Source organism: Girardinichthys multiradiatus, chromosome 1 (genome assembly GCF_021462225.1).
Source record: "Girardinichthys multiradiatus isolate DD_20200921_A chromosome 1, DD_fGirMul_XY1, whole genome shotgun sequence".
In the NCBI taxonomy this organism is placed as follows: Eukaryota; Metazoa; Chordata; class Actinopteri; order Cyprinodontiformes; family Goodeidae; genus Girardinichthys; species Girardinichthys multiradiatus.
In genome coordinates, this window is record NC_061794.1 from 23,015,821 (window position 1) to 23,043,484 (window position 27,664).

Here is a 27,664-nt window from a genome sequence, read left to right on the forward strand (position 1 = left end):
CTTGCCCAAGGACACAACAACTGAGACGGTTGGAGTGGGGGTTCGAAGCGGCAACCCACCTGTTACAGGACGAAGTCCTACCACCTGAGACAGAGTCGCCCCTAAATAATAATATTTAGGCCTCATCAGGGAATTGTAAGCTCAGAATATGTCTTACAAACATGCCCTGCTTATTATGGCTGAATTTTACCTGCTATCTAGGTCTATGTCTTCATTAAGGCCGACTATCACTGTGACAAATTCTGCACGATCTCTGATCCGCAGCCTGGTCAGCTGCCAGCTCCAACAGCAGACAGGCTCATCTGTAACACCACTACTCTCTCCCATCGTCTGCCTCCTCCCCAACAAGACAAACGACCTCATCTCTACCATCTCTCTGTGGCCCTCATCAATTATCACTGCTTGCAGTTTCGTTCTCGTCTCGTCACCTCCTCTTCCGCCTGCATTTTATTTGTTTTCTTGTTTTCTTCACACCCAGTTTCATTATCGATTCTAGCACAGGATGACAAGAGTTTGATGACTCTTTTGAAGTTTGCTTTTCTTTTGTAAAGTCAGACTGAAGTCTTCCTGCACAGAAAATACCTCCTTTATATCTCAATATGTTATTGGTAATCTCTACATTTAAGAGGATAGTCCAAGTCATGAGGCAAGAATGTAATTATTGCTATGAAGAAAGCAGCCCCTGAAGTTATGAAAGACGACAGCAGGCTCCCACTGAAACCATTAAAAACAGGCGACCTGCTCATAAAATTTGGCTTGTCTCTGGGTTTGATTAACAGTTCTGTGCTCCATGAAGCTGCCTTTGCTCTAAATTCTACAACCGTTAGTGGAAATAATTAATGCCATGAACAATAAAGCATTTCAGCCTACTGATGTTTTGCTCTAAAGTCCTGTCTGTGATAAACAGGGAGAACAAATGATTATCTTCAGAGATAAAAGATAAGACTGGCCATTCACAAGACCTGGACTGGGAGCATTGCTTAATGAAAGATGATGTCTGTACACTGAAGATGTCTGTTTGGGAGGCTGTTTGTCTGGCTGCAGGAGTTTGCTACAATCATTACGTTTACAGTATAGGAGTAAAAGTACAACTGAACTGATCAGTGAGCTCCAGCCCTTTTTGTTTTTGTAAGTTTCATGTCCTTCAGCTGTGAAACACCAGATTCAGCCATTATTTGTTGGAAGAAGCAAGAAAGAGTGCCTTTATTCAATGTGTACTTGTACACATTGTATATGAAGAAGAGCATGTTAGGATATGACAATGTTAAAAAGACACCATGAGAAACCTGGTGTAACTGAGTCATCTTGGTAGACCCTCTTGCTCACGCACCCTCTCAGCTCTGTCCAGAAATTGGGGCTTGTGATGACTACTTCGAGACATTGACTTTGCTGTCCTTAAGCCACTTCGTAACTGTGTTTTGCTGAGCGCATTGTTCATTTGTAAGACCAAATTTTGCTCAAGCCTTAACTTCCAAGCAGATGTCTTGAGCTGTTAATTCAGTAATCCAATATAATGCTTTCCTCGTAAAAGCAACTATTTTGTGAAGTGCACCAGTCCCTCCTGCAGCAAAACACCCACACAACATGATTCTCCAACCACCGTATTTCACAGTAGAGGTGGTGTCCTCTGGCATGACATCCTCATTTGGACTTCCTTGATTTTTTTCATATTTATTTTATGTATGTAAACTTCTAAATTTAAAGAAAGCAATAAAAACATTTAGGAAAAATAACTGACTTTAGCCTGTTTTAATGTCAGACAGTGAGGGGAAAAGGGTTGTTTTTTTATATACAGCTACTCATAAATCTGGTTTCAATCTATGAAATACATGTACAAAAAATATATATATTTAACAATTTCTGATGGAAAGAAAAAGTCCAAATTTAAAAGTATTCCAGGCAGAGAAACAGGTCCATCCAATGCATCACAATACAAAATTATTTTTCACAAGATTGATGATGAGTTGAAGGGCTGCTTTATGTTGTGAATTTGCTCTGAATACTAGGTTTGTCAGGTGTTGGTTTGGAGTTTGTTTCGAATTATAGATCCTGATTTAATTTGGTACTCTGATTGCTCTTATGTTTTATGCAAAATAGTTTCTGTTTTCTCTATAACACCAGTTTCAGTGTTTCTTTGTCACTTTTGTGCTATGTAATCCCCATGTTCCCCTTGTATTTTAAGATCATCTGGCCCTCCCTCTATTATTTTTTACTACCCATATATTTCCTGTTAATCATTACAATACTAGGATATGTCCTTCCAGTTTTTTTTTTTTTTTAACCACCTCCTACCACATGTTCCTGCTACTCTCCCCCAGTATGGACTCCTGCGCTCTAGCTGACATCCAGTACCCTATGGGTTTGTGTAGTAGTCTCTGTTTAAACTCATTCCTAATGTTGGCCATTTTAATTAGATTCTGTTACCTTGTGGACGTTTATATAAAAAAAAACAACAAACAAACAAACAAAAAAAACTTACACACACAAAGAAAACATTAAAATGTACCTCTGGACCACATTCTGTCTGAGTCTATCCGGCTCTGAGGCATTGCATCACAATAAACATGACACTTGTTTTAGATGGTAACTGTAGCACTGTTGGCACAAATAGTATCTTGACCACAGTCACCTCATAAAGCAGTGTCCGTTCTAACAGTGAAATTAACTTTCTTTTTGTTTTGCGTTTTACATATGATCTTCAAGTCTAAACATGTTTATTCACATTTGTTTGGTAGGACAAGAGTCAGATGATTCATTTAGTGAAAAATCAATCAATAAATCCGTCTGAATACATCCATCTGTGCATTGCAAAGGTGGTATATTAAAAAGCTGTAGGATGTTTCTGCACACAGCCACTAGATGGCACCATAAGCATCACTGAAGCTTCAGAAGGCAAATGTCTGTAGACCAAATAAGTAACTTGATTTGACCACTGTGTGCTCGACATCCTGACTATTGACACTGGGATGGGACAGGTTGGACTCTCTAGCCAAACTGATTTTGTTGAAGCCGAGAAGGAAAATGAATAAATAAAGATATCATGTCATTGTGTCAGTGCTTTTATACAGTAATACAGTTCAGAGACACAATCTTCATATTTGGTCTGTTGGTCGGGTTGTCTGGTATCTTCCTACCTCACTTGTTCAGCAGTTTCTTACAGCTTAATGAAAAGTTTTCATTCGTGTACCTGTAGTGATATCTGAAACCAGTGGTATCTATAACTATTCTTCTATGACTTCCTATGCCACCAGAAAGCATTCACATTCCTTCATTCAAAATGTTTATGCTACAGACTGAATCTAAAAAAATTAAATAAATACAAAGAACAGCTCATAATAAAGTGAAAACATGTTTTCAGACATTTTATATTTTTTAATGTAAATATTTTAAAAATAAGAACAGAAGTATTCATGCAGGGGGGATGTTTTTCTTCACGAGGAACTGGTCGACTAGTCCACATTCCAAGTAAGATATACAGAGATCCTTGAAGAAATCTTCTCCCAGAGTGCTCTTGATCTTAGACTATGGCAGTGATTCATCTTCAAACACATCAATGAGACAAAGCCCACAACCAAGGTAACAACGGAGAGGCTTCAGGAGAAGCCTGTGAAAGTCCATACTGGCCCAGCAAGAGCCTGGAGTTATATCCAATTAGACATCTCTGGAAAAACCTAAAAGTGGGTGTCTGCAGATGTTGCCCAACCAGCCTGACTGAGTTTATGAGAAATGGGAGAATGCCTCGCCTCACAACAAAAAAAAAATTTAAAAATAGCTGTGCCAAGGTTGTGTACCCAAGAAAACGTAACGCTGTGTTTGCTGCCAAATGTGCTTTGGCAAAAATATTGAGCCATGGGTGTGAATACCAATGTACCTCTAATGTGTACATGTTAATTTGTTTTTAGATTTTATATTAAATATTGCTCAAAAATTTAAGTCAACGATATTCTAATTGGTCTTAGAATAAGTCTGTAAAGAAACAAAATGTGGAAAAAGTGAAGGGATGTGAAAATTTCTTAGGTTGTTAAGACTAAGAATGGTTCATAGATGCATTATGTGCTATGCAAATATTTCAATCTCAAGAAATTATATGAAACCTTCCAGGAGAGCAGTAGGATGATGCAATGACTGAGATAATGAACATTATTAGGGTCCAAAACATGAACACATACTGAGTTCAATAAGATCAGGGGTCTAGGAGATCTACATAGTCTTCTGCTGTCCAATCTTTTTCCTTCGGGTCAAAGGTAAAGCCCTGACCTGAGAGTAACATGCCCCAAATAATAAAACAACAAACAGCAGCCTTTTCTCAGTAAGCCTTCAGTCGGCGCTCTTTAAGCTAAGACTTTAATGAACATACTCCTAACTCCTGCTATGTCTGAAATTAAGGAAAAGTTGGTGAACATAACAGATTTTAGTTATGAATTCTAAACTGACGATCCTGCTTGAAGAAATATACCCAATCCTTCTTCTATGAGTGCAAGAGTGGATTGTAATAAGACTTTATTTGTTTTTTGCACACCATATGTAATTTTCCTGAGTGTTTGAAATCTAAGATCAGTCACAGAAGGGGGGGTCTCGTGGCTCCAAGGACACTGAACACCCTGCATGCTCCAGGGCTGGTGAGGAGAAAAAAAGAGCACAATTGGATTAGATATGAAAATAGGGTCAGTGTTTGTTTTAATCATTCTGGTGACACAGGGAGCTCTTGAAAGGAATGAGTAATGAGAGCATGGAGAGCGAGAAAATCAGAGGGTACTGAAAGAGAAGGAGAAAAGGGAGACAGAGAGGGCAGCCAGGGTGATTGGTCCCCAGGCAAAGACTAGATAACGAAGAGTCAGAACCAGAGGGGTAGCTGTCTGGGGGGGTGGCTGGTCGCTCAGAGTTCATTGTCAGGTCTCAAAAACTGAGGAGACACTGGTCATTCCCATTATCTCAGCATCTCTCTGTTGGAGTTTTGGCTAATAGGCTGTGGGCCTAAATGTTTTTCCACAGCAACATATTCATCATGCAAGTGACGATTTGTCTCTTCTAGACAGTCGTGATAAACATTCACTGTTTTGTTGGCTGGTTGGTTCTCATTGCTCCAGAAGCATGTGAAAACTGAAACCTTCTGGTTGTAAAATTAAATACAAAATGCAGTGGAAAACAATAAAGAACTTCTCATAATAAAACACAGTCATCTGTGGTATAAATAAAAAAAATGAACTCATGCACTGAGGTAAAAAATTCTATTTAAATATTTTTTTGAGTTTTTCTGATTTTTGGTAGTTCTTACTTCCCTTCAGCTGCATTTTAGAGGAAGGTAATGTACTTTATGTCACATTTGTCATTTCCAAACTCCAACAGTTGTCTCTGCAAAATATCTTAAGATTAGTCTGACCGGATTAAAGGGGGTTTTGAAAACAAATGTTCAAGTCTTTTCACAGATTCCTGATTGGATTCAGGTCTGTACTTTGACTGGGTCATTATAATACATGAATATGCTTAAATTTAAAGAATTTAAGCTTTGGCTCTATGTTTAGGCAGGATCTTTGCTGGAAAGTGAAACTCCATCCAGGATTGTTCCGTATTTTGCCTTGTCCATTGTCCAATAAACTCGGAACAGGTTCTCCATCTCTATTGAAGAAAGGATGCATACTGTGAAAATGTGCAGACTTAGTTTTTCCCCACATATAGCATTTTGCATGTAGAGGGGAAAGTTTAGTTTTGGTCTTATCTGACCAGAGCACCTTCTTCTTCTGTTTATGCTTGCTGTGTCCCCAAAACGGTGGCAAACCAGACATCTTATGGTTTCCTTTAACAGTGATTTTGTCCTTCCACACTGGGGTTTACCAGTGATTTCTGTCCTGTTGACAGATTCCCCTACTTGAGCTGTGGATCTCTGCAGCTCCCCCATGCCTACTATGGGAGGGCCTCTTGGCTGCTAGTCTCAGTAATGTGCTTCTTACCTTGCTGGTAAATTAGGCCATGTCTTAGTATGCTTCCAGTTCTGCCACATGAATATCATTATCAGATGACTGATTTAATAGATGATTAAAGTTTGGTAAAACAAACAAACAAAAAAAAAACAACAACTGTATAATCTAACTCTGCTTTAAAATTCTCCATAGCTTTATCTGTGTCCTGTCTGCTGTGTTATTTGGTCTTCATGATGTTTTTTCACCAAAGTTTTTTTTTTAAACAAATCTCCAAGGCCTTCGCAGAACAGCTGTATGTATTATAACAACAAATTACATGCACATAAACTCTATTTATCATTATTCAGTAATAATCTGCAACAATACACAAAATATTTACATAAATTATTCAGCTATTTGCTACAACACATCCTCTTTTATTTAAAAATAAGTAATTTATTGTACTTTAAAAAAAAAAGCATTAGTTACGATTTCTTTGCTAAAGGTTGTAAATCCTTCCTCCACCACTATCAGTCTGGTCTCATTTGTGTGTTAAGCTGTGGCCTTCTTGTTCATATTTGATCACATTTCCTGGTAGATCAAAACATTGTGGCTCATTGGGAGCAAATTGTGGTTCCAGTTGACTACACCTCCAGCTTTCACTGAGATCCACTGATGAATTTCATGTCAAAAACATTTGTATTGCGCTCTGATGATAATAATGCAGCATGTATTAGTGATGGGCATTTAAGGAATATTTACTATTGCTTTATATTGACGGTCACAAGAAGAGGAATATTGTGGCAGTATGTTGTTTATCCATGTAAACTAGAGTTAAAACCAAAAATATCCATATCTCCGGGCGATTTAGATTTAATGTAATGTTTTATTTTTACCACATATTTCTTCTGAGTTTAAGTAAAATAATATTTCAGAATGGACCAGCCAGAATCCAGATTTGAATCTGACAGAGGAAGCTAAACATTAGTGGTATGGCATGGAGGCCTTCCAACCTCTTAAACTTGGAGCTCCTTACCTTAATCCTTACATATAACTTTCATTCACTGCCATCTATCAAAAGAACATTGTTCCAGCAGTACTGTTGTTTGTTTAAATAAACCTTTAAAATGTGTGACTTGTCTGTCAGCTTTTCTAAGCAAACTGTACCTTTTCAGTGTTTTTCTTATTGGTACTGTCACAAACGTATTCAACATGCCAGCTGAGGCCAGCATAGTCTAATACTGGGGTTTCTTGCAGTTTCTTGAGGATTTCATTGTGTGATGTTAGAAAAGTGTTGTAAACGCGTTCAACCTTGGCTTTTCATTTTATTTATTCTATTTGCTGAAGAGGGACATTGTTTATTAATCAACACAAGTGTAAATGTACCACGATTACAGCCATGGCTGATTTGTTTGTCCCTCTGCCAGGTGGTACAATGTGACTCACCTAAAATTAATAAAGTAAAAAAGAACAAGGGAAGAAAATATTAAAATAAAATACAACATATATGAAATATATACACAACACCTTGCTGCAACATTCTGTTCTGGTCATTTTTATTACCACCATGTTGAAATTGCATAAAAAACTTTAAGTTCAACTTTGGTGATTGTAGTATAATCTCACACTGAATAAAATTGAAAAATAAATTTAAAACATTTATTTAGTAAGGAAAGAATTCCACATTAAGGAGTTATTATTTTTTAATAAAATTACCCATGGTGCAATTGGTGGTTCCTCTGCTGTCAATACTTTGTAAACATGTTCCCAATATCACGGGCTCTGGCACCAAATTCATCTAAATCTTCTTAGTTTTTAGGGGAAGTTAAGATAAAAATGACAAAGTGTAATGTTTAGTTTGATGTTAATCATCTATTGTTGGATTAATCTAAATTTAGGACTCTGTTAACCCTGTTTTACAAATATTTCACCTGAAATAGAAATTCTGTTGTCTGGTTGTTGTGTGTGCAGTACACTGCATTATACACTCAATGAATTTTGATTTGAGGCTGTTTATTTTTTTTAATACGGATATTATTGCTTAAATTGTTTTTTTTTTTTTTTTTTCTTTTTAGGATGTAGCTTTTACCATCTGGTGGGGGGTTAACAATAGAAATCAGCCTTTGGCTGCTATTTGGTGCAATAACATACTGTTAATTTGATATGTTTATTAAAGCACACTATCTTTTTTGAGCAAATAAATGAAATGCATTTACTCATCTTTAACCATACCGATATGTACCTAAAATTAAGGCCATCAGTGTAGAGGTACACAAGATTGGTTACAGTATCATATCTTAAAAAGTTTATGCAATCTTCTGGCAAGTGAATGTTACAGGTTTCTGTGGAAGAAAAAGGCAAGTGAATTAGTATCAAAAGTAACTGCTGGATATCCATCAGCCTTCCATGAATTGTTTGGTAAAAGTATCCTTTGGTCGGAAGTGCAAATCTAGCTGCTGTGAAGTAGCCATAAATTAGATTTTCCTGAAACTTAGTGCAGGCTTAGTCACACAGTCTCCTGTGTGTCATTTATTATAGAGCTCAAGCAACATGTGCACACATAGCCCCTTATTATCATTACCTAAATCCCATAAACTTTGCTGATCCATTGTTAGGTAGAAATGATCCCAGTTATGCACACCCTCTTTCATCTGGTGCAGAGCACAGTTCCTTTAATGGAAGGAAAGGTTCGTTTTAGTGGAACCCCAGCAGCGCTATTTATCTGTTTTCAAGATGTGGAGAACATGTTGAAAATATTACAACTCCAGCTTTTGCGCTCTAAGCCAAGAGGTTAGTGTGATGTGCCTGCTGAAAGCTTTTTTCATATCTCTGAGAAATCAACTGTGTACGTTCAGAGTTTTGCAGCTGCTTTCTATTCCTCAATGTGCAGAGTAATTCCAAACAGTTTATTTTCTATCCAGCCACTTCAGCCCCCAAGGTCATTTGCTTTTTCTTTTTCTAAACAGGCTGAAAAGCTCAGATGTCCTTTCTGTGTGGAACTCCTCTGATTCGCCATGCTTGTCTGGTTCAACCCTGCAGAGCTGTGTCACTCAGATGCGTCGGAGTCTTGTGTTTTCAGCTGATCTGATGGATATTCTCATTTTACTAGAAATAAGATTAAGGATGAGGACTGAAAGCAAAGCAAAAGAATGCATGTTGAAATTTCCTTCATAGCAGTGTTTGTCCTGTGTCTGCAGCATCTCCTAAATGAAATGAGTAAGGGAAGCATGATTCAGATCTGGGGGGAAAAGCCGGCCCAGTCACCATAGCAGCTATAGATGAGCTGTGGCTAAAGGAGGGCATAATGGCCAGTGTCTGGGTGGCTGTTTGAGGGAGGGGGTGGTCACACTCTGTACCCAGGCCCTCAGGGCATCAGTAGCAGGATGAGCCTGAACGCATCCGCTTGGAGATTGACCCCTGCTATCTGTTTGGCTTGAACAGCTGTGTCTGATTGGACAGGAACAAAGCGCTGCCCTGCACCAGGGGGGTTTGGTATTCAGCATTTAGAATAACAAGAAGCCCCACAATATATTCACCTATATTTAAGATAATCATCTAGCTTTCAAATGCCAAGAATGAAGGGAAATATGTCCCAGCAAGGTAACCCCATTTCACTTTTAAGCTATGTAAAACTGGTGGTATTATCTTAAATGGTGTTGGTAAATTTGCATTTATCTAATTATAGTACCTTAAAGTATTTACACCCATCGAATTATTTTCTCCACATTTTCTCACAATACATACACCAGTTTCAAGGCATTTTATTGCTATCTTATATTTCAAAGCAGTGCTGAATTGTGAATTGTCAAAATGTATTTTTAATCTGATAAACAAGGCTCATAGGGAATGCATATTTAACTTTTTTTAATATGACTGTGCATGTTGATATTGACTCAATACCTCAAGACAATGCAAACCACACAAAAAGTATGAAAACACTGTATCCTTCACTTTTAACTTCATAATTATATGTTACTTTCTGGTGGTCTACCTCATAAAATTCCAATAAAATACAATAATAGAAAGTTCAAGGGGTAACAATACTTGCTGCAAACCATACTACAACCGCAGCACACTCTGACAGCTACTGGTAGCAAATTACAAGAGCACCTTCCATCATCTGATTTAATTACCTAAATCTTCACTCTTCTGTGAAAAATGAACAGATCCCTCCCAAAAAAAAAATGCTAGAAAGAAAGAAACTGTGCCATCAGGAGTTCCTCATGTTCTTCAGGATTTTTCTTTCTGCATGCGCTGGAGACAGAGGCCGCTGCAAAGCTGCAGATGTTGTCTGGAGCCATTTATAGATCTGTGTGTTTGTGTGAATCTGTTACAATGCTTTGGAAAACCACACACACAGTCTTGGAAAGAAAGAAAGAAAGAAAGAAAGAAAGAAAGAAAGAAAGAAAGAAAGAAAGGTTTTAACGTACCTTTTTGCAAACGTTTTACTTTCATCGCATAGAAAGAAGTTCCCAGGTGTAGATTCTGTGTCATCCAAGACATGATGGAGCCCAGAGTATTTAAATAAACCTGAACAAGGTTTACTGTAACAAATGAATTTACAAAGTATAGTTTTTAATTTTAGACCATTTTGACATCATTTTTTAATCCCGTCAAAAATGTCCCTTTTCTGTTTCATTAACTCTTCCATGAACAGAACGACTGTAACCTAATTTTATCAAATAACATCAGGCTAAATGAAATATTTACATTTTGTCGATCAGTTTTCAGTAACATGTCATAAATTGCTATAACAGCTGCACAATATTGCAATCATGGACACATTTTATAAATTACCTATAGGGGCAGATGATCTCCAACATTTTCAGAGCAAAACCATAAATAAATACTGACGTAATGCTGCCTTGATTTTTTGATATTAAATTGATATTTTGGTGCCAGTAGCCAGCGTCTGTCACCATAAGTTGCCTTAAAAGTTTTCTGTAGCCTAATGTAGCTATGTACACAACTTCTTAGTGTAAATGCGATTTGTCATTCAGACTAAATTTCCAGTAATTGGAGGTTTTCTCATCCACTCACCGTCCAGGGGCCACAGGGATGGTGATGTTTTCTGACCCTGGAGGGCTGAAGAAGTTCCCATGATGGTCTCACTGCAACCGCCTTCTTCAGTTTAAGCAAGATGGCTCATGGAGATGTGATGTTTATTATAAAAACAAACTTATTCAGGTCTATATCTATATTTACATATATAGTCTTGGACAAAAACTTGTACACGAAGAAGACCTGCAACAACATTTGTTTATTATTTTTGTTAATATGAATAATTTTTAGTCATTTCTAGTGTTTTTTCAGGATTGCTTTTCAGTAACAACTGTACTGACCCTTATATGACACTGGGATCACCTGTACAGGTCAAAAAATTAGAAGAATGACAGGAATTTATGCATCACATGCATGAAGTTTTGCAAGAGCTAAAAAAACATATTCTTCTGTTTTGGGGTATTTATGTGATTTACAACATGAACATACTATTGTCTGCCATAGCGCCAACCCTAACGAAAAGTCTTGAAATTCTGTCACAGCCTTTGGTGTGTGCATGCCACCTCAAGATTATTAATGAGCTCCCATCTGGATACCGTTTCCAAAGCTTTTTGGGGGGAGTCCCTTGTCTTTAAAACACGTTTAGAGATCAGGCTTATTTATTTATCGCTCTGGCGTGTGTCTGGTGGACTTAGGCTTAAATCTGCTACTTCTATATGGTTGTGCTGAGGTAAATGTTTATAGATTCTTGCAGATTGTGAGGAAGGAGCGGGGCTGAGCCGGCCTGTCCCTCATTGGGCTCGTCAGGACAGGGAGGCATTTATTACGACAGGCTGAAGATCTCGTAAGCCTACTTCTGTGTCCTAGCTACTGTGCTGAGCTTATCCGTCTCTCTTTAAGCAACATAAAATAGGCTAAATGGTCCTTAATGGGCAGCTGAGCTGTTAAGGCTTGAGTCTGCACCTGCATGGGTCCTTTCTACTAAAAGATATGTCAGAGAAAGGCAAAGTCTGAACTTTTCTTCCTCTCCTTCTTCTTCTTCTTATTATTGAAAATATATTGCTGGGCCACATACATACATACATACATACATATATTATTATTATTATTATTATTATAGTAATTTCCATAAATACAATGAATGATGGATCAAACACAGACAAACCGTTTTCACATGTGCATTAATGAACACTGCAGATGCTGTCATGGCAATGTCAAACATTAGGGTCTCTAAATATACAGCTCTCTGGTGGGCACATGCAAAGATATGTTTTGACTCTTCAGCTGTGGAAGAAAGGAAAAACTTCCATTTTCCAAAACTTGGTTGAAAAAAATATCTTTATTTAAGAAACTTCTAAGGAAAAGTCTTTGTCTTTTTATTATTAGGAAACTGTGGCCAGCCTGTCCCTGGGGTGCTGTGGCTGGGGATCCTAACACTCGCTGGGCTGTATAGTGACGCCTCACAGGAGGTCAGACAGAGGACAGCTACTCCACTTCCCATCTCGCTTCCAGTAGACCACAGTAAGCTTCCCAGAATGCACCTCACCCGGCCGTCTGACCCCAAGGTCGGCAGCTGTCAGTCAGGGCCTCAGCTGGCTCTGCAGCTTGTGGACACGCACTGGAGGATGTGGGGGAGGCCTCTGAAAGGAGCGCTGCTGCTACATATGGGATCATCTCTGTGCATTCATGGCCCAGTAATTAAATTAGCTATCCTTCTCCTATTCTAATACAGACCTCAGGTTGAATCGCCACCCTGTACGTGAAAGGAAAGGCCCCAGGCGGTGGCAGCCAGATGAAGACGTTTAGAGCTCTTCCTTGTTTTAGCAGCCTGTCCTGTGTTGGTATTCATCTGGCAGGTCAGTCTTTATAACCTCTTCATCCAGTTGCTTGTTTTGAGATCTCTTCAATTGTCAGTGTAAAAGGTTAAATCCTTCAGCTTCATTCACCAGATTCAGTCCTTCTTTTGTCCATTAAGGTACCCGCTCATCCTCATCTTTTGAAAGGCAGTAACAGATCTAGTCAGACATTTGCAAATTCTCTTAATGGGCATAAATATTTTATCAATATTATACATTTTTGCTCCGTTTCATTGCTGTAATCCTTGTAAAACAAATAACTTTATTGAATTATAAAAAGAGAATTTGCTACACAAGTCTAAATTTATTGCGAATTTCCTCTAAATCTACAAGGGTCAAAACTATACACACACTATGCATACACTCGCACTAATATTTAGTTAAATGTCTTGTTGGGGGTTGTGAGAAACTTTACATTTTTTAGCCACCAACAAGGAGCTGGCATTGACCTGGCTTTTATGTTCAATCCATAAATGTTCAGTGGAATTGAAGTCATGGTCATTCCTGAAGCTTAAGCCTGCTTTATCCATTCCAAAAGCACTTTTGGGATCATTGACATGTTGGAACACCCATTTGTGCCGCTGTTAGTGAAACAGACCCTTGGCATGATGCCACCACCACTATGCTTGCCAGTCAGGGCTAAGTTCTCAGGGTTCAAATGCTCAACTTGACACCTACAAACATGCTGCTTTTCAATATGATTCATTCTTTGTCTCATCTAACCCTAAAAGTTTTCTCCAGAAACCCTGAAAGTTGCTATAACTTTCAGTCAAGTTTGAAGGTGGACAGTGAAACTGGTGATCCACTTTATAATTAAGCATTGGTGGTTCATAGGTTATTCCCAGATGTGACAAACAAGTGTAACTTGTCGAGAAACATTTAACCAAATATTAGTGGGAACGTATGTATATACTTAAACCTACATGCAGAATTTTGACCCAGTAAAGATTAGAGAACATTAACATGACATTCATGCTGATGATGAGTGTTTGTAAACTTCTGATCAGCGTTGCACTTGAGTGTTTAAGATGGAGGATGTCAGGTGTCACAACCTGCGAAAGGGCAGGAGGAAGCTCCACTTTAGCCCGAGGGATGCATGTCAAGTAGTGAGAGTGCAGGGTCACCTTTATCCATGGTGTCTGAGCCCAGAACTGCTGCTGGTGATGGAGGATGAGGAGGTGGGACGGGAAGGGAACTGAGACTCTGAACAGACTGAACTGATTTCCTGTGCAGGGTCATGCCCAGGACAACCTGGAGGAACATGGATTTAAGGGCACCAGAAGCAAGAGACTGACACAGTGTTGACACTGTTTATTTGGCATTTTCATGGCTAAACATGTCACCACACATCACACAGTTCTTATTTTATTTTATGAAGGATCTGTACAGCCCTGTTTAATTTGATCTCATTGCATTCCAAACATGCAGACATTTCAATGCAATAATAGTTGTTTTTATTGTGAATAAGTAATGCAAAGCATGCTCACATATGCAGATAATTGGAATTATTTGCAAGTGATACACTCATACTTCTGCAGATCTTATGCACAATTGATACAATATTAGTATAATGCATATCCCCAGAGGCAACTCAGATCATAGAATATCCTCTAGGTCTTACCCCCATTTTTGCGAAGCACTTATTAAGCTGAGTTTGTGGTTCATGAGAGACAGTGCTGCCTCAGGCGACAGAGGAGAAAGGAAACTTATTCACATGCATGTTTAAAATTTGACACACCTCTGACACATCCTCACAGTGAGGACCAACTTTGAAAATTAATTAATTAAAATTCTCTCAACCATAAAACTGGAAATCTTTATCATCTACAGAAAAAGTTACAACTGTATCTCTTTCTGCACAGCTTTCCCTCAAACACTTGAAAAAAAAAAGGACCCAAATGGAGCTAACGAGGCCTCTCCGAGCAAATGGACCTCGTGTTTATACACTTGTCCATCATCTGAGCAGCACGCGGCCTCGGGTATCCAGAGAGATGTGAGATGCCCCCTAAAACTAACGTCACCATGTCTGAAGCCTGTAAGTGCAGTGTGTTTGGATCAGGTTTGTCTAGATCTGAGATAACTCATCAGAATCAAAAGCTCCTTCTTCTAATGCTGAGTCTGAGTATTTTCACTTTGGAGCTGGATAGTGAGGAAAAATAATACATCTTGTGCTGTGTGCCTTGAAAAAACATATACTGTCATGCTTTTGTTTCTTTTATTTAGGATATTTTAACAACATTTCAAAAAAAAAATTTTGTAAGAAACTAATAAAAGCAATGCACTAATAAAATCTGAATTTTCACTTCAAGCTGGAATTAAATATGATCCTCATATTTATTTTGCTATTTCAGTCATTTCTATATGTTCAGAATAATTTAATATGATGTGTCCTCAGTTTGGGTTTGTGGATGAGAATGACAAAAATGAAGTGAAGCTACACACCAAATATATTGTTTTTCATTAACTCAGTTTTACCTCAACACCAGCAAACATTTCAACCAGAAGTGTTTTTTTTTAAAGATAAAAGTAGGTTATCATCAGTGTATACTTTATAGTTTAACTGTATTTTTTTAAATCATTGATACATAAAACTATTTACATTAGTTTAAAATACACTCTCCAATTTTTTATACAAGTTTGTTACTTTTAAATGTTATAGTCCCTAACGTCCAATGTGTCTGTTTGTAGCCATATATGCTCTTATATATGTATATTATTATTATTATTATTGTTATTACATTTGATGATAAAATATAGTCTTGCAGTTTGTATTTTATTTAGAGAAATTAAAAATCATATATTTTATATGATTATATATTATATTTTAAAGTTCGATTATAAAACAGCAATAATAATTAATAATAACATAATATGGGTTAAAGATTTATTCTTTTTATGTAGATTTTTAAGAAATGCGATTTGTTCAGCCTATTGTTAATAATCATCATTTTATCATTTAGATAAATTAGACTTTAACAGGTAATTTGGGAGAAATATGGAGGGGGGAATTCTATCTTTTTTGAAATTATTTAAATTATATATATAATTTAAATCACATATCAGAAAAAAAGAACAGACCTTAAAACAGACCTTATATTTTACCAAATATAATTCGCCTAAATACCAGTGAAACAAGCGAAAAGCTCTTCAGCAATTATAGGAAGATTTCTTGTTTCTTTTTGATAGGGACATAAGTCATTTTCGATTTTATATTTTTTATGTAGGCTAATATAAATAAAAACAGATCAATTATTTAGATACATTGATACCCCTTTAATGTGGTTCTGGTATGTTTTGCCTGTTTAAATCTCATTTTTGTTTTATTCTGAATCTTCGATGGGCGTCAATCCGCAGTAAATGCCTCAAAGTTAAAATTAAAAGCAAACATTTCAGCTTGATAGGAAAAACGGATCCACTCCCTGGTTCAGGCAATTAGAATCAGTTAAATATAATAGCAGGAAAACATAAATGAAATACAGAAAAACAAGCGGCTGGAGCTGCAGTCTGACCTGCTTGATTCAATGATTAGGTGCAAAATAACATGTGATATATAAATTAAATGGTTCATTAGGAGGACAGAAATCGCGCATATGATTGAATTTTTGACGCATTATAAGCTGGACACCAACACACACACACACACACACACACACACACACACACACACACACACACACACAAAGAGAGAAACCTCTCTCACACATCAACCCTTCAGTCGCCGTTTCACGGGTCTTTGTTTCTGATCTGTTAAACCCCACCCACTTGAAATGAACACAGAAGAGAAAAAAAGTGAAAATCCCTTACTCTGCCCACGCTGACAGCGCCCAGTCGCTGTTGTCTCAACTGCCTGCTGGACCCGAACCATGGAGACGGAGAGCTGCTTGCCTTTCTCCGCGCAGAGCGGCGTGAGGACACCGGCAAACTCTCCAGGACTGGAGCACGGCGGTGGTGGCGGGGGCTCCGGCTCCTTTCTCCCCTGTGATGAGCTGCAGAAACCCTCTCATCTCCGTCCTCCTCCTCCTCTTCCTGCTGCGTCGCTTACTCACCGCCTCGGCCTGCGCAGGGACCTGTACGCAGCCGCGGCCATGGGCAGATTTGGAGATGCTGCGGCTGCGGACTTTACGCACGGCTCTGCGCCAGGCTCTCCGCCGAAACATAAGTTTCTGGACAGTTTAAACCCGGATCACAAAGCGGCAATAAGCGACAAAGCAGCGTTTTATGAAAGCAGTTCGGAGGGTGAGTAAAAACAAATATAGGCGTAATTAAAAAATACATTAAGATTAATAATCCAACTGGATGAGATTCTTGCAACATGCATGATGGCATGCAACGTTGCATGTCGTTAGGCGGGGGAATTTGATAAAATTAACAAATATTGGATTCAATTTGTCATACATTATCTCCCAAATTCTCTGCCGTTCCTGTAAATAGCGAACAATGTGTTTGACTCTTTCGGGATATTTAATTGTTTTGAGTTTTCATTGAATAATGAAGATCAAGCACCATTAACAGTCAGATTTATATGCTGTATTTCATTAATGTCGTTTTCACAGTTTCCCTCTGATTTCTGAAATTTAAAAGCGACCACAGACTTGCGCTGAAGTGCATCAAATCAACACATTGGCGCAAACTGCTCGATTCTTGAGGAGTTTTTGTTTATTAGTGCGGATGATTCTGTAAAGCAACACAGAAAATCAGCGCTGGTGAGGTCTTTGTGATATCTGGATTGGGAATAATATACAGAGGTTTTATTCAAGCTCAATCTAAAAAGAGCAAACAGATTCTAGAGATTTCAGATGATCAGGACTGCGCTGTGAGCCCGAACTTTAATTGTTTTCTGCTAGGTTCTAATATTTTAATGCATTGGATGACTATAATTTGTTACTGAAAAAGAAACTGGATATAAATGTGCTCCTGTTTGGACTTGCTTCAAAGTTGGACACATTTTTCTAGTTTGTCTCCAACAAAAACCCTTTGATCAGTTTCAAAATTTGACTTTTCTGTTTCTTCAAATTACTATTTTTACAATTCAATTTTTTCAAAAACATTTGACATGTCAAAAGATTGTTTTCAAAACATTTTCAGATTTTTTTTAAACAGTTCTTATTTTATAGTCACATTTTGTTCTTATTTTATTTTAGGACGACTGGTATTTTTTTTTATCATTTGCATTTATTTATTTTGTTTAGATTTTTATATAGACTGCATTTATTTCTTATTCAAAAAATCTTAGGAAAACAAATTATCAAATAGATTATATTTTCTTTATTATTATTATTTTCTAAATCATTACATAAATTCGTATCCTATATTCTAAACACTTTGTGATCATTTCACACCTACTAGGACTTAGAACAACTGGCATTTTGGTTTTGTTTATTATTTGTCTTTATTTGTCGTCTTGGTTTATTAGAATTTACATTTTTGGGTCATTGGTATGATAAGAAATATACGCTTTTTGATCATTTTGCGATTCACTTTTAGGACATAGAACGGCTGGTGTTTTAATTGTGTTTATAATTAGTATTTATCAAAGAGTTTATTGTATTCATTGCACTTTTTCATATTCTTGAGAGAATATAAAACGTTTTCCGATTTTATTGATGGACAATCACAGCAACATTATTAGCAATAGATATATATACAGTATATATATATATACATAAATATATTGTTAGTTTGGTTCATAATTAATATAACTGATTTAATGTAATTTATGTAAATACGCAACACTTGTACTCAAATTTGAGATATTGTATCTTTCCAAAAACATTTTGCAAAATCAACTTATTTTGTTTCTTATTTTTAAAAGCACCCAAATCTTAAGGTCTCTTATAGAGGATAGTAGTATGAATTATGTATGATTCTTTTCATTTTCAATATTTATTTACGATAATTTCCACAGATTAATTTAAAAGTTGCAAAAACTATGACCAAAACATCTGATTAGTTCCACCGTAAGTGAAAATGGAGAAGTTCACCATTTTAGTCCTGATGGATCACATCAGATCCTCCTGCTAATAGCATGATACGGCTGGATTTTGGAGATATTCCCTCTGCGTTGTATATTGCATGTGATATAGATCTTCAGCTTCACCCATGGAGGCCGAGCGGATGTAAGTGCTTGACAGGCTAAAAGTTGCTGAATGCCCTGCGGCCCCTCAGAACATTTTCAGTTTGTGGCGTAAGGTTGAATTTCATAGACATGAGGAAATTAATGTTGCAGTAAGACGTATTTTCTGTCAGGCCTTACATTATATTAGGAGAAGAGCAAAGTAGAGTCAGCATGCCCCCAGTGAGCTGGTGGTTGCAAATAGATGGAGTAGTTAGGTTTTGCATCGAAGGGTTAAACATAATAAAAACAGACACTAACTTCCAGTCACTGCAGGACGGGAGCTGCCCTTTTCTTGCTCTGACAACAGGAAGCAAACTGAAGCATTTCCTTCATGGCTTAATATCTAGGAAAACAAACAAAACACTTTATTAACTCAAAAGTTCTTTAACAAGTATAAATATGTATTAAAGTAAAGCATTATTTTTTTCTTTTTTCCTGTAACCTTTTTACATGTTGTTTCAGTACTCTCGCCTGTAAGTCTGATGTTGCTTTTCAATTTAATTGAAGACAGCTGAGCATTTACTGCCTAAATATGGTCTGTCTGCTCTGATCAAATTAAATCAGAATTAGAATTGCTTGTGTGTCTAGTTTTCCTCAGGAGTCTCAATCTGATTATTTTGACAGTTTAAATTTGTAAATCAAAGTGAGACACAAGCCAACATTACCAGCTTTTTTAAAAACTTCAGTAACAAGCTTTTTCAAGGGATTTTTTAATTTTATGTCTACTTTTTCAAATAAGTTAAATGTTACAACCAGATTAAAGTGAAACTACTGCTTAAAAATAGTTTTTTTCTAAGAGAATGAAAATAATTTTGATCATATTTGTTGTTTGCATTTGTGCAAAATGTTTGATTTCCAGATGTATTATTTTCTGCAATATAAAGTTGTCTTCATCCATCAGATTTAAAATTAAGATTGTTGAAGTAAGCTTGTAGGTATAAAGGTGCATCAGGGTCATCATATAGTTTATTTTCTGTAACTCTGCAAAAATAAACTTTAATTTAATCATGACTATTAAAAATAGTCTTTGTATTTCCCTTTTAATAATATTGGCTTCAAGGTGCTCAGCAGGGCGAGGAGTTAAGTGAAGGCCAAATTAAACACTTAAACACTAACAAACTATTTTAAAGGTTTTATTAATGTTTGGTACCCAATAGCAAATCCGGTTTTATTCCAAAAAACAGCTTTAATGACTCTACCTTTCCTCTGTGTTTACCTCAGTCAGAGAAAAAGGAGCTCTAAAAGCCATGGTCTATCCTGGGATCGGCCCAGAGTGCTGCAGCAAGCTAAAGGAGCAGAGCGGCGGCTTGCAGGCGGACTCCATTGCTGATTCCATAGACTTATCAGGAAAAAGCAAGAAGCGGCGGAACCGTACCACCTTCAGCACCTTTCAGCTGGAAGAGCTGGAGAAAGTGTTTCAGAAGACACATTATCCTGATGTGTACGCTCGAGAGCAGCTAGCTCTGAGGACAGAGCTCACTGAAGCACGGGTCCAGGTGTGCCTCACATTTTACACCTTTTTCAGTGTTAACTTAAGCAGAATTAAATTTATGCTGCCTAAAGATTTGTTTTTGGGTTATTTTCATTTAATATTAGTGCTTTGCAAAAGTATTTACACCAATTAAACCTTTTCACATGTTGACAGGCTATAGTCACAAACTTCGTAAGTATTTCATTGCCATTAAAGCCAATACAAAACACAGACAAGCGTATAACCTAACTGTGAAGTTAACGAAAACATATGCATGTCTTTTTTTAATTTACAAATAACATTCTGAAAAGTGTGGCAGGCATTTGTAGGTTTACCCGGATACCCCTAATAAAATTCGGTGCAACTGGCTTTGGTGATTGCCTAATTTGTAATTTTGTAAATTGCCAACATTTATGTCAACAACATGACTGTACACCTAACTGACAGGCAGGGTAAGGAGAGCATTAATCAGAGAATCAGCCATGAGGTCCATGGTAACCATGGAGGAACTTTAGATATCCACAGCTCAGGTGGGAAAACTATTATGTGTGTGCTCCGTAAATCTGGCAAGAAAAAAGGCATTGTTGAAAAAGCCAAAAGAACTATGATTTACAGTTTGCCACGAGATAAATAGGCACAGCAAACAAAGTGCTCTTGTCAGATTAGACCAAAATTAAACTTTGCTTCTGGGAAAACAAATACTGTACATCCCCCTGAACACACCATAGCCATGATGAAACATGGGAGTGGCCTCATCATGCTATGGGGAGTATTTTCTTCACCAGGACCAGGGAAGTTGATCAGAGTTTATTACAAGATGGTTAAATACAGGGGGATCTTGTTGGCAGCTGCAAAAGACTTATGTCTGGAGTGGAGGGTCACCTTCCAGCAGAACAGCTACTCTGTATATACACCCAGAGCAACAATTGGTTTAGATCAAAACACTTTCATGGCCCAGTCAAAGTCTAGCAGTAAATTCAATGTAGATCTTAGGCAAGACTTGGAAAATTGATGTTTACAGACACTCTCATCGCTCTGAATGAGGTTGAATAGTTTTCAAAACAATAGACAAAGACTTGTAGCTTTAATTACAATAAAAGGTGGTTAAACAAGTTTTTACGAGGGGTGAGGGTACAAATTGAAGCTCAATTTTTCAATTTTTATAAGAAACACTTTCACCTCCCAATTCGCTCTACGTTGTGTTGGTCTGTCTCTTAAAGTCCAAATAAAATACAGTGAGGTTTGTGGTCCTAACATTACAAAATGTTCAAGCAGAATGAATGCTTTTGCAAGGCCCATTATCTGTGCTTTGTTTTTCAAAGGTGTGGTTTCAGAACCGTAGAGCCAAATGGAGGAAACGGGAACGCTATGGGAAGATCCAGGAAGTCCGCAACCATTTTGCAGCTTCCTATGATATTTCTCTTCTCCCTCGTCACGATGCTTACCAGGTGGGTTATTGCAATTAGAACAAGTTATTCTACAAAAACCTACACACTTTTTTTTATTGTGCATTTAGGGCATCTCAATCAAAATTTTCCATCAAGTTTCCCATTCTAAATCTGTCCTCATCCAGATGCAGGGCAACCTGTGGCCGGGCACTGCTTCAGGTGGAAGTGGCAGTACAGGTGCAGCCTGCGTCCTAGGAGCTGACTCCATCCCATCATCCTGCATGAGTCCATATTCTCACCCCCATAGCAACCTGCAGGGTTTCATGAGCATGCCCACCTCCCCCAGTCACCCACACCACCACCACCCACCTCACCATCACAGCATCAATGGGCTCTACTCCCTCCACAGCTTTCCAGGAGGCCTCGGGCCACCTTCCATTGACGGGCCTGAGGGTGACTACAAACCAACTGGCTTGGTGGCACTGTGTATGAAGTCCAAAGAGCCGGGGAGCATCATCTCCTGGCCCACATGACCACCAATGATCCCCTTAATACACTGACTGAGCCAGAGCTTACACAGTCTCAGAAAGGCACGCCGTCTGCATTTGACTCATGCAGTTGCTCTTTATGCTTACGCAACCCGAGCTGGACAACTTTCACAGAAAACCATTGAAAAAGTGATGGAAATTTGGAAATACTGATGCCTGTTTTGTTACCAACTTTAGTTTCTTATTACATTACTAGAACCAAAGAAGAGCAAATTATTCAAGCATGCAAAACTGTATTAATCCGTGCTGAGCAGTAATAAAGTCTTCCATTTACATTACATTACTTAACATTTTTGTAAAACTTTCTGCCAGGATGAAATGTGTCTCTTAAAATGGGATAAAAACTGAATCTGCCGGAAAAGGGTTTACCTTTGACAAGGCTCTGGGAAGAAATAATATAGTGTTCCTTTTGTTTGAATGAAATTTGGTTGTGAGGCAGAAATGTTTTACATTTTACATGTCATAAACACAAGGATTTCTGCTGTGCAGGAAGAAGTGTTCAAAGAGATTGCGCGAGTGCAAGATGTGTCTTAGTTTATTAGGGAAAAAACAAAAGTCAAAGACCACATTATTATTGCTAATAAATCTTCACTTAGGGCTGCTCAAGTACTTAAGCAGCTATTTGTCTCTTGTTTTTAACATAATGATTGCTGTGGCAATCTAAGTTGCAGTTTGATGGAGAAAGTTTAATTTGATAAATGTTTTCCTGCAACTAGACCATCTGCTTCTTTCTTTACTCAGCTTTTAGAGGAAAAACAGCCCATCATGTGACATATTTTGCCTTATAGTATCTCCTTTTTTGTGCTTTATTTTACTTTATTGTCAAGTAAACATAGTATTGTATTGTACCATGCCATCTGTTGTACATTACTAAATACCAACATATTCGTGTCAGATGGGCAAACATGTCAGTTTATTTGAAGACTGAGAGCACAGGCTGAACTGAGGATAAAGAAAATATGTTTCACTAGTGAACTAAAGTCGTCCCAGGAATGGACATGGCTTTAAAGAGGAATACTGGGTTTATTCTTTGCCCATCTCACTGTGACAGGAACGCTGAGGGCAGAATATCCGATATTCCCTCGCTCTGTGCCAGGTCTTGTTGAGGCTCTATAACATGTGGTTCCAATAAAAAAAATGCACAAAGCCATCAGAAACACTTTCCACACCCACGGCCTGAAATTCCAGCCAGGCCCTGGGAGACGGCTGCTAACTCACAGTAACATAGTGCCCTGTGTCTACATCCCAGATTAAGCGGAGAAGATAAGAGGAGCTGTCAGGTGGGAGCGGAGACCGCTGAGGTGGACATCTTTTGGAAAGATGAAGACATAGAGAATGGTGATTTTTTTTAATATATATTTCTGCACAAAACAAAAAAGAAAAACTCACTGTTTTACTGTCTTTGGCTTATCTTAAATCAACCAGAAATTAGAGAAATTGAGAAAATGTTAAGAATATTGTGGTCTATCAAGGTTATATAACTGCTAGTTTTCTTTTTAACCAATTAGTTAAATTATAACAGGATAAATTACTTTATGGAATGAATTTATACATTTTGCTTAAGCTCTTTGTTATAAGTGGTGTCTCAGTAACCTTTACAATTAGTCATAAATAACTTAAATGTGGCCAGGTAATACCACAAGGCTGGATACAAGTGTGAGCATCACTCTTTTTGCAAATGCGTTCATTTTCCATCAACATTTTCACATTTTATCTCACTCCAACCACAAACTTCAATGCATTATTGGCATTTAATGTGACAGGCCAACACAATAATTGTAAATGGGAAGAAAAAGGATATACTTAAGATTTTTTTTTAACACTAAAAATGTAAAAAATCAAATGTGAATTTTTATTAAGGCCACTGGGTCAACGCCTTATTTTACTGCAAAGACAGGTGTAAGTCCTTTGGGGTGTGTCTCTACCAACTTTCCACATGTAGACACTGAAATGTGTCCTCCATTGTCTTTGCAAAGCAGTTCAAAATCAGTCAGATTAGATGGAGTGATTCTGTGAACATTACTTTTTAAGTCTTTGCCACAGATTCTCAAGAGGATTTAGGTCTGGACTTTGACTGGGCCATTCTAACACATGAATGGGCTTTGATCTGAAACATTTCATTGTAGCTCTGGCTATATCCTTAGGGCTGTTGTGCTGTCTCAAATCTTTTGTTGACTCCAACAGGATTTCTACTAGAATAAGAACCAGAATAACTTTATTTTTGAAAACATAACACAGATGCAGTCACGGGACATTAAAAGTAACAATCCAGCTAAGAATGACACAACCTATCACTTTTTGTCTGAATAATGGCCCGAGTAATAAAGGAGTTTTACTATCTGTTGGTTCTTGATTTAGGCTGCCTGAATCACTTTCTAGACGGTAGGAGCTCAAATTCATCATGAAGTGGGTGATGAGGAGAGTGAAGAATAGATTTTGTTTTTTGTCTAACTCTCTTTAAAAAAAATTCTGTTAGATCAGGTAATTTAGTGCCAATAATTTTAACGGCCTCTTTAATGACTTGCTTCATCTCATATTTGTCTCTTACTGAACCAGGTGTTGAAAGCAAATGTAAGGGCAGATTCTATCATAAAGCTATAAAAACTGGTCATCAACTTTTCACCCACAGCAAATTGATTTAATTTGCAAAGGAAGTGCACTCTTTTGCTGTGCTTTTTTTGTTGGTCTTGCCAGAGTCTTCACTGAATGTCAGCTTACTGTCAACACCCAGGTACTTGTACCGCTGAACACGCTCCACTGTTTCTCCTTTAACGAGAACTAAAGATGGTAGACTGGACCTTTTTCCTAAAATCTATAAACAGATCTTTGGTTACCTGACCAGGTGAGTCATCCTCCCTGTAACAGGCTGACAATAACGGTGTTATCTATGAACTTTAAAATATGTTGTCCTGTGTAATGATGGATTCTACTTTATTTCGCTCAATCCGTCATCTAAGTCTGCCCAGCTTCTATGTCCCTGTTTAAGAAAAGCATCCTCACAGTATGATGCTGCCCCCAGCATGGCTTCACAATGAGGATTGTGTGTGATGTGCAGTGTTAGCTTTTGCTACACATAGCATTTTGCATTTTGGCTAAAAAGTTCAAATTTGGTCTCATGTGATCAGAGCCCCCTTTTCCACATGTTTGATGTGACTCCTACATTGGTTGTTGACAAACTGGAAAAAATGACTTCTTATAGCGTTCTTTCAGTAATGGCTTTCTTCTTGCCACTCAGCCATAAATTCCAGATTTGTGGAGTGCCTGACTAGAAGTGGGCCTCTGGACAGATTTTCCCACTTGAGCTGTGGATCTCTGCAGCTCCTTACAAATGAATTGCTTCATGCTGAGATTAGGTAAACTCTTTTAAATAATTATATGGCTTTTGAAAACATTGGGTTGCTCTGGGTTTTTGGTCAGATGTGATCAACTCTGAGCTTTACTGCAACAGAATTTCCCACCAGGCCTGCCATAAAACAAATAGTAAACATGTTGAAAAGCACTTCATGTCCACTGTTAAGTACATTGGAGGATCTGTAATGCTAAAAGTCCTCCAAAGGTCCTTGGAAACCTTGTTAGAGCCCACAGCACTAACAAATACTTAAAATAACAGAACAGTTTAAACCAAAATCAGGTGGCTTCTGCCAGAAAACTGAAAATGGATCGCCATTGGTTCATTCAACAGAATAATATTTCAAAATATATTACCAAATCAAACAATCTGTGGGTTTAGCTGAAGAGAAGAGAGGATATTAGGACCTATGACCTTAAAAAATCTGTTATCTGTTAAATTCTTTTACAACCTTTACAAGGATGAATGGTCCAAATTGCTCTCCTTACATGCTCCAACCTTGTGAAATGTAAAGGAGTAGTACTGTTCTATTAGGTAAAAGGAGGTATTTTGTTTAAAAATACATTTTTGAAGGCTGCTGTAAATAGGCTTGATTAATTTTGTTTAGGTATATATTGGGTAAAGTTTGTCATTAAATGTCTCTAATAATTTCAGTAAGTTAAAATCTATGCAACAGGAATATACTTATCATTGGGTAAAGACTGTGTCTGTCCTTTATGTCATTTTCAAGAAGATACTGCTTAAAAGCTGCCACCATGTGGTATCAGTTCCAGTTGAATTGTTCCAAAAATTTGTTTTAGTCAAAAAGACAATATTTGTATCAAATCATGCCACAATAGACTGCAGATGTTTTACAGATACACAGAACCGGACCGGGGTTTCATGAGCCAAGCAGAATTTCTTTGTTCCATTATATTCCATACCACGTTTTTTTTGCTATGTGGTTTCAACCAACACCTTTACAGTTAACCACTGACCCAACAGTGAACTAAACTGACTCTATCCCAGACTATGTTTTGTTTGACAACTACTCCAGTCACTTAATATTTATTCATTACATAGATAGATGCCGGGTTGCAGGACTCAAACAATTTGGGAATTTGGGAATATTTTATCTGCTGTTGACACAGGTGTCAGTTAAAGAAAAAATACAGTACATAGTCTACAGAACAATATTATAAAAAATGCAATAACGTATTTTGGGGATCCCAGCTGCAAAGTCAGCTTTTACCTCAGGCCAGCCCAGCAAATAAAACATAAGCTTTTCACATCATACCTAAATACAATCAGCCTTTTTAATTCTAACTTTTCTTTAGTGCTTTCGTTCCTGATGAATGAAAAAGAACAAGTCCATGTGAAAAAAGACCAAGGACAACATACAGATAATCACAAATAAAATACATTTGAACAAGTTTGCCGTTGTGTGCAGAGGTGGATAGTTACTACTCACATTTATTCGGTTGCATTACTTGAGCAACTTTTGAAAATAAAATGCACTTATAGGACTAGTTATACCTCACTATACGTTTTACTTTTACTTGAGTAATATCATCTTGAAGTAATGCTAATCTTATATAAGTACAATGTTTATTCTACCACTTCACTTATGAAAAACAAACATGTTTTGACCAAGAGACACCAGTCACACACATACACAGTTTATGTGAGACTTCTTCTTGGTACACAAGCTTCATCTTTCTTATGTTCTTCTCTATCTGCTGAGTCTGCTGTGTCCTTTGGAGATGAACTGAATATACAATTAACAGTAGATATTGACACTGAAGTACTCAAAACTTTTCTGACATACATTGGCTTCATGAGCTTTATAATGTGAAAACAAATTTAAATGTGTGTTTCTCCTGTCTAAATTTGTTATTTTGTATTTATTTGCCCATAAATTTATTTTTTTCTCTATTTGATTGAATTAATGCTTCTCCTTTCCTAAGTATTTTAGATATCCTACCTACCTCTGGTTATTTGAAACCAGAAACTTTTTGTTTTCTTTATGTTGTTCTTGAATAGTTTAATTTATTTTGAGT

At 37.4% G+C, this 27,664-nt stretch overlaps 1 protein-coding gene across 1 annotated transcript; it reads left to right on the forward strand.

Moving 5' to 3' along the window:
- Positions 1-16,574: 16,574 nt before the first annotated feature.
- On the forward strand, positions 16,575-22,991 carry alx3 (ALX homeobox 3). The gene is made up of 4 exons (XM_047375401.1): positions 16,575-16,990; positions 20,091-20,365; positions 21,663-21,788; positions 21,914-22,991. Exons 1-4 carry the CDS (start codon positions 16,618-16,620, stop codon positions 22,259-22,261), a joined length of 1,122 nt encoding a protein of 373 aa, XP_047231357.1. The 5' UTR covers positions 16,575-16,617; the 3' UTR covers positions 22,262-22,991.
- The last annotated feature ends 4,673 nt before the right edge of the window (positions 22,992-27,664 follow it).

Excerpts from the sequence above, each read along its gene's own strand:
- alx3 (XM_047375401.1), top strand. The coding sequence starts at position 16,618 with ATGGAGACGGAGAGCTGCTTGCCTTTCTCCGCGCAGAGCGGCGTGAGG. Across the intron at positions 16,991-20,090 it reads TTATGAAAGCAGTTCGGAGG|TCAGAGAAAAAGGAGCTCTA; the intron begins GTGAGTAAAAAC and ends TGTTTACCTCAG. Across the intron at positions 20,366-21,662 it reads TCACTGAAGCACGGGTCCAG|GTGTGGTTTCAGAACCGTAG; the intron begins GTGTGCCTCACA and ends TGTTTTTCAAAG.